The sequence below is a fragment of the Vanessa atalanta genome, chromosome 18 (genome assembly GCF_905147765.1).
Source record: "Vanessa atalanta chromosome 18, ilVanAtal1.2, whole genome shotgun sequence".
NCBI classification, from domain to species: domain Eukaryota; kingdom Metazoa; phylum Arthropoda; class Insecta; order Lepidoptera; family Nymphalidae; genus Vanessa; species Vanessa atalanta.
The window spans coordinates 1,408,793-1,425,745 of NC_061888.1; the positions used below are offsets into that span (position 1 = coordinate 1,408,793).

The following is a 16,953-nucleotide window of genomic DNA, read 5'->3' on the forward strand; positions in this document are numbered from 1 at the left end:
TTAATTCACGAGTCTCCAAAAAAAGATACACACTAAATACATTTTCTTAAAAATTAGACAATATAAGGGTTACAAGTTGTGTGCTCCTTCAATTATAGACCAGTAATAAACGTAATTAACGTCTTCGTGTTATGTATACGTCGTATAAAACTATAAACGACTTTAACGGCTTGTTACTCGTAACTCCAAAAACGACGAGTTAATGGTAAATATAGGATACATAAATAACATAGACGAAAAAAAAACACAGATTTTCGTATAAACAAATAATTATTTATTTATAAAATTTAATAAACTTATTCATAATTAATACATATCAGTTTAAATTTATCATAACATGGTTAATTATTAAAATATGAGCATTTGAATTTGACAGATGAATATTTTTAGATGTAAATGAAAATAACTTTGGAATGCGATTTTCGTCACGATACATACTGGGAATGTCACAAAATTTAAAAAAAAAAGTTATATTTTGACCTAACGTCTTTTCCTTATTAATCATTTTATTTTTAACACTTAAAACATAAGCAATAAGTAATTAATAATTTTAGAATAACATAATTTGAAGTAAACCATTCTATTACAGAATTTAAGAAATTACGACACGGATAGGGTCGAAGTTGTTTGGGCCTCCTCGATATAAGACCAATCTTTCGTGGTACAACACTTAATACAACAACCGCGAAGAGACCGCGAGAGAAGGAAAGAGAAATGATAATTATACATTATTTACATGACATTTGTTAACTTCATGAGGTAGATTGCGGGCCCATATTGAAAAGTAACTTGAGGTCTTCAATGGTAAGTTTCGACGCGGTATTGTTCTTCGCTCCGGTGAGCACGTTGTCCGCTAGCTCCAGTTTCGCCTTCTGAAGCTGTCTGATGGACTGCTCAACGGTGTCCAAGCACGTGAACCTAATAAGGAATAATATTATAAATATTAAAACAAGCTTTGTGACAACCCGTTTGGGTAGGTACCGCCCACTCATCACATATTATACTGCAAAGCAGCGATACTTAAGTATTATTGTGTTACGGGTTGATGAGTGAATGAGCTGGTGTAACTGGAGAATAACTGGAGTAACTGGCAAGGGGCGTAACATTTCAGATCCCAAGGTTGGTGGCGCAATGGTAATGTAAGGACAGGTTAAAACATCTTACGGGGTCAATGTCTATGGGTATAGGTGACCACTTACGATCCGATTAACCTGTCCACCTATAATATCTATAATAAATAATAAAAAGATGCGATATTATTGCAGATATTTGTTTCAATTTTTTAATATCATTGTTCTAGTATTTATTTATTATATTAAAACTGTCAAAAATGACTGAAAACCTAAGGTTTTCAAAAAACATTTATAAGGAAGAAGTTTTATACATATAGTATATACTTATTTGTTATAGTATATATATATATATAGTATGTATTTGGTAACACATCGTTACAAGAGTTTTGATGTCGTTGTCCCGTTTAAGTAAACATTGGTAAATAAAACTTGTTTATATTTTTTGTTAAAAAAATACTATTATATTTTCTGAAATTTTATTTCTCATAACCACTTTATTTCTTAAAATAAACCTTGATTTGTGAGCCTTGTACATTTATAGTCCTGATTTCAAGCCCTAAATTCCAATTTTTTGACTTAATGCCACGATATTTTATATAAATTTTTATGACAATAATGTCGTTGATAGCTTTACGTGACCGTGACCGATTTAAATTATTTTAAACGAGCGTCTAAAAATAGTTTTTCGATTTAATAATATCATTAAATTCATTAAAAATATGTCAATATATATTTTATTTAATGATAATTTCGAGCAAATATGCCAGATAGAATTATCTGTTGTCACAAGTGTCCGAAATTAAGATCATCGCCAAATTCCCGGAATACTTGGTCGCGATGACACCTCGAGCTATAGGAGGGAACTTTGGCAGCGCCCGCGCGCTCAATGACTTCTTAAACGACCGCCGGTGATCTCACGGAACTCGAACCGTTAAACGTTTCTAAGGAATATTATGTGGAATTCTAAATTAAATAATTCCTTAGAATCAACTATCGAGAAGATTTTTGCTTTCATATTAATTACGTATCGTTAGTGCGACCAGGCAAATATTAATAAATTAATAAAGAAATACTTTTTTATTAATTTATTAATATAAAATGTAATTTTTCCTTGAAGAACAGTAAAGAAAATCGACGCATTTACAGACACGTGTGCTATTTATGTTTCCTGTATATATGTATATTTTATTTACGTATTACTAGTAATGTATCACTTTTAGATCATTTAGTTTAAAGTTATACATAATTGTGTCGAATTTATAATTTTATCTTTCGGTACGAGATGGTGAGTTTGAAATTAAAAAGTGTTCAGCTAAGATTAATTAATTAATTTACGACCGAATCGGCACCAACAATTTATACTACGCTAACTCGAGAGTGTGCGCACACTCCGCTAATAATAGTTAGCGTAATTTAAATCGATTGATTTCAAGTTGCCGTTGTATAAAATTTGTAACTAATTTTGTAATAACATATTTTAGGCAACTTGGCAAAAAAAACGATTTTCACTAAAATACGAGTTAGCGTAGTACATATTGTAGGTGTCGAGATATTACTTTTTTATTTAATCAATCAATAAGCTTCGAATTAGAAATATCTAACACATTCATTCATTTATAAATATGAAGCCAAAGTGTATTTTTGATTACGTCTGTATTTCCGCTTTCTCCTTCTAGACCACTGAACACATTTTGATATTGTTTTCACTAAAAGTAAGAGCCAAAAAAGTGTTTTGGACAAAATGAACTATTTTAAACAAAAAACTGTTTTCAAAACCACGTACTAGAAAATTGTAGATATTAATAAACCTACAGAATAGTCCGGAAAACCACGTGTCTATCATCTAAGGGACACTCATTATAGTTTTATCAATTAAAAATTATTAAAAAAAATATCTCCCATTCATTACTCATCTTGATTGATATAAATATGTTAATAGCCTTAGGCATTTAATATAGAATAAATTTTTCTTTAACACTATCCATAAATACTTTATAAGATATTGGTTAACGTTGGTAAACGGGTGGTTGGAAAACTTGGTGACAATAACATTTTGTCTTTGGCTGTAAAATCACCCAAATTTGAATGTACAAGACGTGGACACATCTTGATTTATGTTTCACTGTACAATTAGTATTCATATTTTTCATTTATGACAGACTTCTGTCAACTAATAAATAAACAAACGTAAAATAAAAATACCTACTTAATGTTTTCTTGCTATGCGCAATTCTTATTTAATTTAATGATAAATTAAGTGAAATAAATATTGGACATCACATACACTACTCTGATCCCAATGTAAGTAGCTAAAGCACTTGTGTTATGGAAAATCAGATGTAACGACGGTACCACAAACACCCAGACCCAAGACAACATAGAAAACTAATGAACTTTTTCTACATCGACTCGGCCATGAAAACCTGGGTACACACTAATCGACCACTTAGTTTATATATATTAAAATATAATAAGTATTCAGCGCAACAAAACAATATATGGCAATATTAAATAAAAATTTAATCGTGGGCGTATTATAAGCGTCGTCTACATATTCGGTATTTTAAAAAAATCCGTTAATATCAACACTCCACCGTCATTAAAGTTAATACAAATAACGAATCAAACTTCAAAGCAGATTTAATCCTTTGTAAACTAAATAGACGATCCAACTAAATTCCATATAAATATTTGGCGAGGTATACGAAACGAAAGAATGTTTTCTCTAAGCGGCGGATGCGAAAAAAATCTGGCACGCTGTCTCGTGAAATAATATCGTCAAACGTCACCCGTCGGTGGCATTCATGTTATGAATGAAAACGTTTTTTATCCTAACTAATATTATTATTAATTTTTATTTAATTTACAACACCCACGGGATCACAGTTGCCCGTGACTTTTTTACATTTTACTTTTATAAATTTTGGCGTTATTTTATATTTTTATAGATCTTCGCTGGACATCGAGCTTGTCGTCTTCTTGGAAGACGTGGCCCACGCCACGTCACGTCAGAGTTTACTAAGAGAAGAACTAGTGGTTAGATGTCCACAAATCTCGAGGTTCCTGGTTCAAAATCCAGGTATGGCCGATTAAAAAGTTATTCCTTTTTACTGTCGAACAACTTTCAGTAATAACCCGAAGCATTTAAGTAGAGAGTGTTTACACATACGTGCCTCGGTAAGCACGTAAAGCCATCGTCCTGTCCTGCGATTGAAATGTTTTCGGTCCTGTCGGATTTGCCGTCCCATAGTATTATGAAAGTTAGAGAATAGAGTACACCTGTGCTTGCACACACAAATGTGCACTATAATATGTACTGTAGTGTTGCATTGCAGTTTATAGTTAAGCGATAGTATCGATAGGCTAACGATAGTATTGTCACGTGTCAATACTATCGACAGTATCGATATTATTGGTCAAAACGATACTATCGATATCCTGAATAGTTTTCGAGGTCAACTATCGATAGTCAAACTATCGATAGTTCTGCAATACAGATGTGGTTGGTCTCCCATGCAATCGGCCGGACGACCTCACGCTATTATCTGATTTAATATACTACTATAACTTTTAGAAAAATAGATAGGCATCCTCCTCGCGGTGAAAAACTAGTGTTGAATTAACGTAGCTTTTTATAAATTATTGTATATTTACTTTGCTGGAGAAATGACATAACTAGATATTATTTATTAACTAGCAGACCCGGCCACGCGTTGCTGTGGATACGTTAAATGTTAAATTATATTATATGATAATTGAAATTATTTAATGCCATAATATTGAGCGGTTTTTGCGTGATACGTTAAAAAAAAATAGAGATATTTTTCTTATAAATTACCCGCCATTTCTTTTCAAGTTATTGTTGTATTTATCTTCAGCTGGACTAGTGACATGGTATTAATGATTTCTACTGCCTATAGGACACTGAAACTATATTAATATTAACTATTCATCATATTTGTAACGCACCTGCAATTATGGGAATTAAATGTCACTTGTGATAATAGGCTATTTGACGAGGCGAAAAATAAAGTGTCAATTATTATAATCAGTATATATTATGAGTTTAAAAATGGTTATTTATTAACGAAAGTTGAAAATAATAATTAATTTATTCAAAAATCCATAAATAAAAAGGCATTTTTTTTAAACGTTTGTCACGTGACACAAAAAGCTCCTGATTGGTCGGGCTTATGATGACGTTAATTGCTTGTTAACCTCGTTTGCCAACTGTATGTGGATTATATGTGCCACAGATTACAATAGGGTCGGTAGGCAAGTGACGTCATCGACCCCATTGCAGCGCTATATTGTCAAGTAACGTTTTCGCGCGCTATTTAAATATAGAATTTTTAATTTGATATTTTTCAGCAAATATGGACTAGAGTTAAAAAAAAAATCAACTTTTACTGGGTTCCTTAACCTCTACTAAATAATATAAAATGGATTTAAAAAACCAGTCAAATAGCCTATTCTGTTTACTATCCTTTTAAACCGAGTAAGGGCAACACAAAGTATGGGAAGTGGTCTATAATGATCACTAACCATTAGAAGTATCGATTCGTATACTGTTAACAATAAGTATATTTGACCTGTATATGTGAACGTGCTTGGTCTGGCCGACGCGGAAGATGCGGTCCTGGGCCTGCTGCTCCAGCTGCGGGTTCCAGTGCGGGTCCAGCAAGAGCAGGTGATTCGCGCCGACCAGGTTCAGACCGACGCCCCCCGCACACAGCGAGAGCAGCATGACCTGCGCAACGGACGATGGGTGGTCATCGCTCATCGTTACTTGAGTGAGTAGCTTCGTCAGGAGGGTGGGGGGGCCTCACCCGCACGTCGGAGCGCGCGTCGTTGAGCGCGGCGATGAGCGGCGGGCGCGCGGGCACGGGCACGCGGCCGCTCAGCGTGACGCAGCGCACTTTGGCCGCGCGCAGCTCGCGCTCCACCAGCGCCAGCACGGACGTCCACTGCGACACCACCACCGCCTTCTCGCCTGTCGGTCACCCCCGAAATGAGCGAACGAAACATTCATGCTGTACGCGCTGGTTTGCCAATACGAGAGACGAAGCTGACCCTTATTTTTGAAGACATTTTCCTGTAGACATTCCATGACGGCCCGTATCTTGGCAGATCTCCGTTGCAGGTCGAACACGGGGTTGTTGGGCGACAGTACGGAGCGGATGGCTTCGGCGGCCGTCGTGCCCTCCGCTTCCTCTTCTTCTTCCTCCTCCTTTTTCTTTTCACCACTCTAAGGTTTTTAATTCCCAATATATTATTTATTTATTTATGTACCAACAGAGTATAAAGAAAATTATATAAATGAAAAATGTGTACAAAGGGATAACTTATATCTAACAAGAGATCTCTTCCAGAAACCCTGAATCTAGTGGAGATTATTTGTAATACATATTTATGGTGTAGGTACAATATCAAATACCTGATATTCAATATAAAAAATTATATAACTAAGATCTATTTATATTTTCTTTCAATCGATTTATTTTTACATACTGGGATCTCCTTTAGTTAGTAACTGTATTTTTACCAACCTTCCGTCTTGAACGCGAATCGTCCAAAGTGAGTTTATTGAGCTCAGCCAGAAGATCTTTGCTGCCCAGGTCCTCGTCAACTGGCGCATCGTCAGGGTCCAGCATGCTGGCAATGAGGCCGCAATGTCCGCACACCTGTCGAAGACGCAACAGCAAAACCAAGATCTCGTGAGATTTCACGGGTTTCGCACCTGGAAGTGATTAAGTTTTATTATATAGTATCTTAATATTCTTCGAAATGTACATTTAATTGAGGATCATAATGATCTCATCGTCTTGGGTTAGAGGACCTGATTTTTAGTACATATAAATTTAAATTAAAGATATATAAGTGACTTAAAACTATTATATTTTATAATTAAAGACTCTGTATCAGAAGAATTATCAAAAAATGTAGTAGCTGACTATACCCTGCAGTGCGATCATCTGCTTGTGCACCTTCGCATACTGGCTGTCCTTGCCCGGCGGCAGGAAGCCCTGCGCGTCGGCCTGGCGCTCTGCGCGCTGGTGCAGGAACTGAGCAAACAGTGTCTTCGAGAACACCAGCACCTAGAAAATAGTTCTCTATTAATGAGCGATCACAAAAGTTCATAAATTAATATAAAAAAGATGAGTTTGTCAGTATTTTGTTGTTTTTTCTATTTCTAATTTTTATGTAAAGTTGCTAGTCAATGATTTCATAATCTAACATTTAATATTAAGCATGTAGGACTAGGTATATATCTAGGACTAATTTCCACCTTTACCCATGTGTGAAGGGAGACGCCCTCCCTATCCCATCACACGCGGACGGTTTGTAGGTGTTAGGGATAAAAAGTACTTTATGGGTTATTCCAGATTATAATCTACCTCTGTGCCAAATTTCAGATCCGTTATCGTTATTAAATCTTACGATTGTAATCTGTTAATGCTGTCAATGAATTAACAATTGTACTGTAATTGTGCTTGTATTAAAAAAATACCATCAAATAGACAAACTACTAAGTAAGTAACTTTAAGTTCGGTAAGAAAACCCAATGCATAATGCGATAGGGGGACAAAGCGACGGTACCAAAATAAAAGTTTATCTAAATTGCAATTAAGACTTTAAAATCAGTGACCTTCTGGTAGACGTTCATCTCGTCGGTGTCGAGGGTCACGTCCTGCTGGTGCTCGGTGCGCTGCGGCAGACACTTGAGCTGTCCGCGCTCCTGCAGCTGCTGCTTCGTGCGTCGCAGCATGATGCAGCGCATCACCGTGTTGAGGCGCTCCTGACCGCCCTGACTCTTGTTGTCGATCCATTTCTTCCACATCTGAAACGAGTTCACAAGTGAATCGATTTTGCTGAGTAAAATGAGTGTTGAGGGCACCGAGTAAACATTCAGAAACAACACTCACGGCGAGGTCGTCGAAGGGCGTACAGCGCAGGAACTTGAGCAGCGCGAAGAGGTCGAGGTCCTTGTTGTGCAGCGGCGTGCCCGTGAGCGCCCAGCGCCGCGCCGCCCGCAGCGCGCACACGGCCTGCGACGTGGCCGCCTTGTGGTTGCGCACGGCGTGCGCCTCGTCCAGGATCACGCGCCGCCAGAACACGCGCGTCAGCACGCCGCCCTGTCGCCGGCGCCATTAGCGCATTAGTTGCGAGCGGATGCGAGGTCGCGGCGGGGCGGGGCGGGGCGGGGGCGGGGGCGGGGGCGGCGCACCTTCTCGCTCTCGCGCTGCAGGATGTTGTAGGTGGTGAGCACGACGTCGGCGGCGGCCAGGCGGCGCGGCTGCAGCGCGCGCGCGGCGCCGTGGTGCGCGCACACGGACAGCGCGTGCGCGCCGCAGTGCGTGCTCACCTCGCCCGCCCACTGCTGCAGCAGCGACGCGGGGCACACCACCAGCGTGCCGCCCTGCGCCACTGCACCACGGACGACGAAACGAGGTTGATTCAATAGGCTTTATTTCTAATTATATAAATTATTATATATGAAAATATATAATTATTATCAAAATTATAAGTAATTCTTTTTTATTTATGATTTTTTTAGGTGGGCTGACTAGTTTACTGGACACCAGATGGTAAGTGGCTTATGTTGATGTCATAATTATAGTTTATACACGATAAAGTCGCCACTAAACGCGGAAGCTAAGATGTTATGATTCTTGTACCATTTAAATCGGACCACTTTAGACTGTTTCTGTTTGGCGATAGGTAATTGGTAACATGGTATCCAGGTCTTCATTTGACCACCAATTTATTAATATTAAGACATATATTAAAATTTCGTGCAATAATATTCAAAGTACAAACACTTACGTCGACCCTTATCTGGATCATCGTCTTCGTCTTCGTTATCGAGATTTTTCTCCTTATCACTCACGATCAGAGATATCATTGTAATCGTCTTGCCGAGACCCATGTCGTCAGCTGTCGGCGATTACAAATGTTATATTATTTAAACTTATTTCTGATAAAACGTTGACAAGAATATTTTTTTAATTTATATTATATTAAGTTTATATTGTTTCAATACCAAGTAAAGGATTACGATTATGGTGATTCATGTAAATTACGTGGATTTAAATAATATCAGACATAATCAGCTTTGTTTATACAGATAATTTGCGCATATATACAAATCATTTCTCAAAAATTCCGGTCGCACCCCTCCCTCCCTCGGGTGCCAGTCGTACTACAAAACGACAATCAAGAGACATATCGAATGTATTTCCTCCAAACGATGGTGACCAAAGTCGTCGGCGTGCAATGTACGCTGGCGCTCACCCAGCACGCCGCCGCGCGGGCGCTGCGTCTCGCGCCACGCCAGCCAGGCCAGCGCGTGCAGCTGGTGCGGCATGAGCGCGCTGCGCACGGCGGCGGGCTGCGGCGCGTGCGCGTGCTCGGGCGGCCGCGACGCCAGCGCCGCGTGCAGGTCGCGCAGGCGCTCCAGGATCAGGTTGCGCTCCGCCATGTGCGTCGCCATCGCCTGGCGCCCGAACATCCGCGGCTGCACCGCGTTGCTGGCCTTCTGGATGTCGTCCCACGACAGGCCCTTGTCTTCGTTCGCGAAGCCATCCTTGGCCACGTCCTCTGCTGTGGGCTCATCTAAAAATAATTGTATAAAGCTCGTATTGACATCTTGCAGCGCTCCAATTGGAGTGTCTAGAATATTTTATTGTAGAAGCGACTAATATTGTCCATCAAAGGTCCACAATCATCTTTAAACTATGTTTTACTTTCTTCATTACTATCTGATATTTACCAAAAAGACAAGGCGAGTTTTTATAAAACCTGTCAATTCCCACATTTTTTATATGGCTCGATCTCAGACAATCTTTACAACGCCCGGTCGACGTTCTACCCGCGACGGTAAGTGCGACTCACCGGGCTCGACGACCATGGCGGCGACCTTGTCCCCCTGGCGCCGCACGTCGGCCTCCAGCGCCGTGAGTCGCTCGATGAGCTTGACCCCGCCGTCCGGCAGCGTGGCCACATCCATGTTCTCCAGCAAGTACTGGATACAGATAACCATGACACATCATTGTTAATGTTTACATCTTTTTGAAAACAGACTCAAACGCAAAAAGGGAGCTCACTTGAGGGCTCAGTAACCTACTGGTTCTTTAGAAATACAGTTCTTACAGCCGCCGCCAATACGCCGGCAAAGACGAGCTCAAAGTAACCACGTTCCTTTAAGTAAAAGTAGTATGCTCATGTTTTTTTTTTTTTTTTAAGGGTTTTTTTATCCTTACGGCATGTCAAACCCATCGAAACTTAAGCTATCTTACATATCAAATTATCTTAGGCTTAGGAAGGTTTTATAATTAGGTTATTGTAGACATCATGCAGCATATTGCTTTAGCTACTGGAGAAGTGGGCTCTGATAAAGCACTTAGCATAACTCCGACATTTAATAGACATAGCTGAAAACTATTTATCAATGCTTCCCTAGGACCTCTATATTTGTTACATTCTAATAAAATATGATGAATATCATCCGTCGTTCCACAAACATTACAATTTCGGGAATCAGCCTTTTTCATGAGAAAAAGGAAATTGTTACAAGGATAATGACCAGCGCGAAGTCTACATAATATTTTAGTATGCGACCTATTCATTATAATGTTTTCAAACCATGGTATTTGAGGAGGCTGATTTACTATTGTTTTATACCATACGCCTTTGTCTTTGGAACGTCGGTCGAAATATTCTCGCCATAAATACAAACTTGCAGCTTTAAATCTAGGTAAAACTTCTGTAAAACTAGGTTTAATATTAAAATTCCTTCCTTCAACACATGCTATTTTAGCTCGTTTATCAGCCTCCTCGTTACCTCGTATACCAATATGAGACGGAATCCATTGTAATCTCAGTTGCCATGCTCATATTAAAGATAGATGTTCCTATGTCAGCAAAGTTACTAGTTACTAGGTATTACACACATAGACATGACCGAAGCCCTAGCACTCCCCACTTACCCTGATATTCTGCAAATCCTCCCTAAGTCCGTTAAGTTTACTGAGTTCATTTTCTCGTACATGTTTCTTGACGTACACGACTTGGTTGGGATAGCTCGGCGGCAGGAGGTACTGTTTAATATCACTGCTCACTCGCTGTACAGATGCCTCTTCGGTTTTCCCTTTGGGACTCTTCTTTATCTTGGGTGATTTCTTTTCATCTTTTATCTAAAATACAATATAATTTATAATATTAATTTGAATATATTAGACAAATTGTAGCAAAAGCACAAATAAATTAAAAACCAAATGACCCGAGTAGGAAGAACTAATAATTATAATAACAACTTGATACAAAATGAAACAAAATTGTAGTACCTACTTCAAATTCATAAGCAAACAAGCAGTAATAAGTACTTAATATTATCGTGTTTCGGTTTGAAGGGTCAATGAGCCAGTGGAACTATAGGCACAAGGGACATAAAATCTTAGCTTCCAAAGTCGATAGTGGATTGGGTAAGGAATTAAACTTCGATTGCATAAATTGAAAATAAATGACATTGTACAGCATTGAATCTATTTGCGTGCTTAATAAACTTACTATTTAAAATATATAATATATATGTACGTATATTAACGAATAACCGCAGTTTCCATAAGCAAGGGCATAAAGGACCCGTGCCCAAGGCCCCCATCCTGAGAGGGCCCCGAAGAACCAACAATTTCTTTCACACGTTTGATCTCACGTTGACTGCTATGTATATTTTCGAAAGTGATATATTTGTAAGAAATAAGTAACATATTTATCAAAAAAGGCTATAAAATATCCATAAGATTGTACAACCAATCAGATTCCTACGAATATATAATTATAATATAATAAAAAAATATAATTCATAGGTGCTTAAGGGCCCCAACATAGCTTGAGACGGCTCTGACCGCAGTACCCTTAAAATATCTTTACAGTTATATGAGGAAGGCTTGTAGGAATTGGGCGCTATATCGTCATCAGTACACACTGATCTAATTTAATGCATTTTCAATAAATCCGAACAAGTAAGTACGTAACGTAACGTTAGAATTTTGATTTGAGTTATAAAATACAAGTAACTTTTGTATAATCATAATTTTTCGTCTGTTTTAATATTGTAAACTGTCGATTCAGTCAGTGTTCTAAGATTTATATTCAGTGAGACTCTATGAGATATTGATTTTAAGTTTAAGATGATTTAGTATTTCTTCTGCGCTGACACATGTTTATAATAAATCATTAGTATTCATAATTACGACGCTGTTAAAACAATGACTCACGCTTTTTGGCATTTTTCCAGATTTTCAAATTCACCAGAACATCACAAAACACAATTTAACGCAATCACTAATTGTTTTTCTAAAAAACAAGTGCAAGGAAACGTAAGATTTTGTAGCGTGCGTCACTCGCAATAGTCTGACTGTTGGATACATTTTTTGAATCTACCCACGCTTTATATTATTAAAAAATATATATTAATGTTTTTTTTTTATTAAATTAATTATATTTTCGCGCCTAAACTGTTAATATATTTAAAGCTTGCCATACACAATATTTGTTGTTGTGGGGCCGTAAATATAATAATAACTTAATTCAATATTATATTATTTTCAATGTGTTTATGTATATATTTATTGTACCTAAGTATTTGATCATATGAAGTTAATGGATTTAGATACCTGATGGACAGTAGTGGTACTGTCCATAGATATTAATACTGTAAGAAATATTAATCATTCCTCATATAACCAATTCACCATCAATTGATAGATGGAGCTAAGGTGTTTTATCCCTTGTGCCTGTAGTTAAACTGATTCAATCACCAATCAAACGGACTCTACAATACTACACAAAGTCGGGCTTACACAGAGTCCTGCCACCAAGTAGCAATAAAATAAACAAGTAAAAAATGTAGGTATGTTCAGGATTACTCGTATTGTCAGCATTACCGTCTTTAACATAGGGCACATGGGGCACGTGCCCAGGGCCCCATCCTGAGAGGGCCCCGAAGAACCGACAATTTCTTTCACATGTTTGTTTTCTCACGTTGACTGCTATGTATATTTTCGAAAGTGATATATTTGCAATAAATAACTAACATATTTATCAAAAAAGACTATAAAATAGCTATAATATTGTACAACCAATCAGATTCCTACGGATATATATACGAAAATTATCGCATTAGCTAGTACATAACCAAAAGGGCCACAAATTCACGGGTGCCCAAGGGCCCCAGCATGAGACGGCACTGATTGTCAGGTACTTAGCGAGGCCATTGATACCCTCGTCGGTCGCCCATCGAATGATATGTACACATTAAAATAGTTTTATAAGAATATAATCTCACCTCTTCCTCGTCGTCGCTGCTCAACGCTATGATTTCCGGTTTCGTGTCTATGATTGTGATGTCATCGTCGATTTTATTCTCTTTGTATTCGACATTGCTTACTTTGCTCAAATTATTAAGCACCTTATTTCTAATACCAGAAGGTTCAGATCTAGTTAAATCGCATATTTCAGGACTATATGCTTTTGGATCATCTTTGACAGAATCGTCGATTTCATTGGTTATATCGCGGAGGGGGCTCTTTATGGGCGAACAAGATATTCTAGAAGCTTCGTCCACATCTGGCTCTAGCTGTAGTGTTTTATTTACACTCGTCTCCAAATTCCGTGAATCCGACAAACTCGCCGCGGAACTGGCACGTGATGTCTGATTTGTCTGAAATATCTTAAAATTGTTGATTTCATCCGAAACAAAATATAGTCATAATATGAGAATGATGACTAGAGATCGTTCAGGTCCAACGGTTGTATGTGCTGTCCAAAGCACGAAAGTGTAAATACTGCCAAAATACAAACTAGATTCTGCCTGGTTGCTAACTGGATGCTAAGAATTCAATTAATATTATTTGATGTATTTTTTATTACCATTAACGATTCACCCGCTACGATTCCTCTAAATCGCCCTATCATAGACAATCAACAAGATTATCTGGACTACAAGACTATGCAGTTCCTCTAATCACTATAACGCAGTCAAGTCAGATTGATGTGATCTATGTCTGTATGTATGTCTTGTCAGGTTAGGTTACGTGTTCTCAGTAATGAACCACTAAACATTAAAAAGCCTGGGTCGCACTAGCCGTCACTGTTGGATGTGTAACCGATACCATTACGATTTTAGTAGGTGGTAGTGTGGCACTTAACAGTGCTGACACGTAAACCTGACCTCACTAATTATAAATTAATGAATATATACTTACATCATCATACTGTATAAAGTCAGAATCGTCACTATCGTGTTCCTTCGGTATCACACCCATGATACTCATTCGTGTTGCGCGCGACATCACCATTTGGTCCTCATCGGGGCCTTCATCGCTTGTGCTTACTCTATTCTTACTACCATCATCTAAATTTTCATCAGCATCGTTTATGCTTTTAGATTCGTCATCATCATTTTCATCATTGCTTTGAACAATATCATCAACTTTTTTGTCATCTACATTTATGTCAGTTTCAAGTTCAGCTTGGTCTTCATTGCTATCACTTTCTTGAGATTTAACACTACTTTCATTCTCATCATCATCTTCATCGTCGTCGCTGATTTGAATGCTAACATTACTCTCAAAACTCATATTTTGTATTTGAAAAAGTTTTTTTTTGGTATCCTCAATTTTTTTGTCATCTACATTTATGTCAGTTTCAAGTTCAGCTTGGTCTTCATTGCTATCACTTTCTTGAGATTTAACACTACTTTCATTCTCATCATCATCTTCATCGTCGTCGCTGATTTGAATGCTAACATTACTCTCGAAACTCATATTTTGTATTTGATAAAGTTTTTTTTTGGTATCCTCAATTTTCAACGGAGTATCTTTCAAACAAGCCAATTTCTTGTTTTTGTCGTGCTCTATGATAATAGAATTTTCGGTATCCGAATCAAGGATCATTCTCTTTTTGGTTTTACGCACTGGTATAATAAAAGAATCGGACGATCTGCTGGTTTCTTTAATTCTTGGACGTCGTTTGGGTATGATTTCTGGAGAGACTTGCTCTGGATTAAATAATAAACATAGTATCAAAAACATCTCCAATAAATAAATATATATAATAAATACCATTAAAAAGCCTTCATTTGATATAATATTCATTTAATGTATATTTTATTGCTGATTGCAGAGGTGGATTTAAAGAAATAATATGTTTTATTTGTTTTTTATTAGTAAAAATTATAGAGTTTATATCCTTTTTTCTCTGAATTCTTTAAATAATAACAACTCTAATAATAAGTCATATGTGTTTATTTCTTGTCCGTGTAAATATATAATGTATTTATACAGTAGATTTACAATATCGATGTCTATCTACTATTATATAAAATATATAATATAGTAATTGTGTGATATTTTTGCATTATAATTTGTAACACAAGTTGACATAAAAATATATATCATATTATTTCATAATCCATACATTTGTGTAAAAATCTCACCTTCATCTTCTGACGAGCTGACTACTAATTTCTTCGATGAACTTAACTTTTTTCTTATACTCCCACTTTTGCTTTGGTCTAACATTGTAATAAAAGATTTAAATTAAATTATCATGAAAATTTACATTTCAAATGACAGAAAGACAGAGTAACTGACATTCCTGTCTGCTGTCATTCCTGTAACTGTGAAGTCCTTGTTGAAACACATAACATCTTAAGAGTTATAGGTATGGCTATGGCATGGCTGTTGACAATTTTTATGAATAGAAGTGACCACTTATGATCAGGGTAGCATATTTGCCTTCCTATTAAGATTACCGAATATCAGACACGTTTGACTTTGGCAAATATTTGTATATAACCAGTATGTCCTACTCATGATAGACTTTTTGTCTGTATCATACACTGCTATGCAGTACTCAGCACATACAGAATTAGGCACTTTCGAATAATGCTAAGGTTATATTCAGATATAAACACATGTTTGGCCTAATTTATTGCCAAGTCTGGTGTTTTTAAATTAGTTTCTATTGTTTTCTGTTAGCAATGCTGTGAATAAACACAGTTTTATATAATAATTACCATCATCACTACTCAAGATTATATGATAGTTTTGGGCACTACTTCGTCTTGTGATTGTTTTTGATACATTGTTAGATGCATTCTCTTCTTCAGACTCTCCTGAAAATAATTATTACCTTCAATTAAATGTATATTCACATACAATCATCTCGAATTATATTTAGGAAAATCCTTTCATCTATCTTTATCTTTTCAGTTTTTAATTTATTGTATAACTTTAGTTTAGTTATATCATAAGTCCTTTTACGAATAAAAAAAACAGTATATGCCACAAATATACAGACTCCAGACTCGAGGTAATTTGGAAGCGCTTTTATTAGAGTTAGTAAATTTTCTTTTATTTAATAAAGTATATTATGGAAATTACCTCCTGTAAGAGAATCGTCAGATTCAGGAACGAAAGCAGTCTGATTTTTCTTTCCCGGTGTTTTTGGAGTAAACGATTCTTCCATTAAACTATTATCAATAAATTCAGTATCAGAATCACTTCCTACTCCAGTTTTATCCCGATATTCAAAGAATGAATTTTCCATTTTTATAATAGATTTATCTAAATCTTAGAGAAATATATCATACATTTAAAGTATAATTAATTTCTTTTAGCAAATCAAAACATAATTTGAAACTATTTGTCGTTGTCTTTGACGTTTTGATAATGCAAGTCAAAAAGTATAAAACTTCCTACGGGAGAACGCAAGTCTACCGAAAGATTATCCCGTCTGAAAAATTTTATACTACTTGGGTGAGGGTTTATTTATATAATCTCAAGAAAATAGGCGATTTTATGTTTATTTTTAT

General features: G+C 36.8%; 1 protein-coding gene across 2 annotated transcripts; it reads right to left on the minus strand.

Moving 5' to 3' along the window:
- Positions 1 to 319: 319 nt before the first annotated feature.
- Positions 320 to 16,784, minus strand: LOC125070963 (transcription termination factor 2). Of its 2 annotated transcripts, XM_047680992.1 has the most exons (18): positions 16,523 to 16,784; positions 16,156 to 16,254; positions 15,574 to 15,651; positions 14,342 to 15,135; positions 13,423 to 13,797; positions 11,063 to 11,269; positions 9,969 to 10,098; positions 9,369 to 9,689; positions 8,901 to 9,011; positions 8,302 to 8,501; positions 8,000 to 8,209; positions 7,723 to 7,914; positions 7,033 to 7,171; positions 6,623 to 6,813; positions 6,147 to 6,321; positions 5,903 to 6,066; positions 5,666 to 5,823; positions 320 to 918 (listed from the first exon to the last, which is right to left on the minus strand). In XM_047680992.1, exons 1-18 carry the CDS (start codon positions 16,686 to 16,688, stop codon positions 753 to 755), a joined length of 3,876 nt encoding a protein of 1,291 aa, XP_047536948.1. In that variant the 5' UTR covers positions 16,689 to 16,784; the 3' UTR covers positions 320 to 752. The 2 variants fall into 2 exon arrangements, with proteins under 2 accessions (XP_047536948.1, XP_047536950.1); XM_047680994.1 differs by lacking the exons at positions 13,423 to 13,797; positions 14,342 to 15,135; positions 15,574 to 15,651; positions 16,156 to 16,254; positions 16,523 to 16,784 and adding an exon at positions 12,353 to 12,491 and having other exon boundaries at positions 321 to 918.
- Between the last annotated feature and the right edge of the window lie 169 nt (positions 16,785 to 16,953).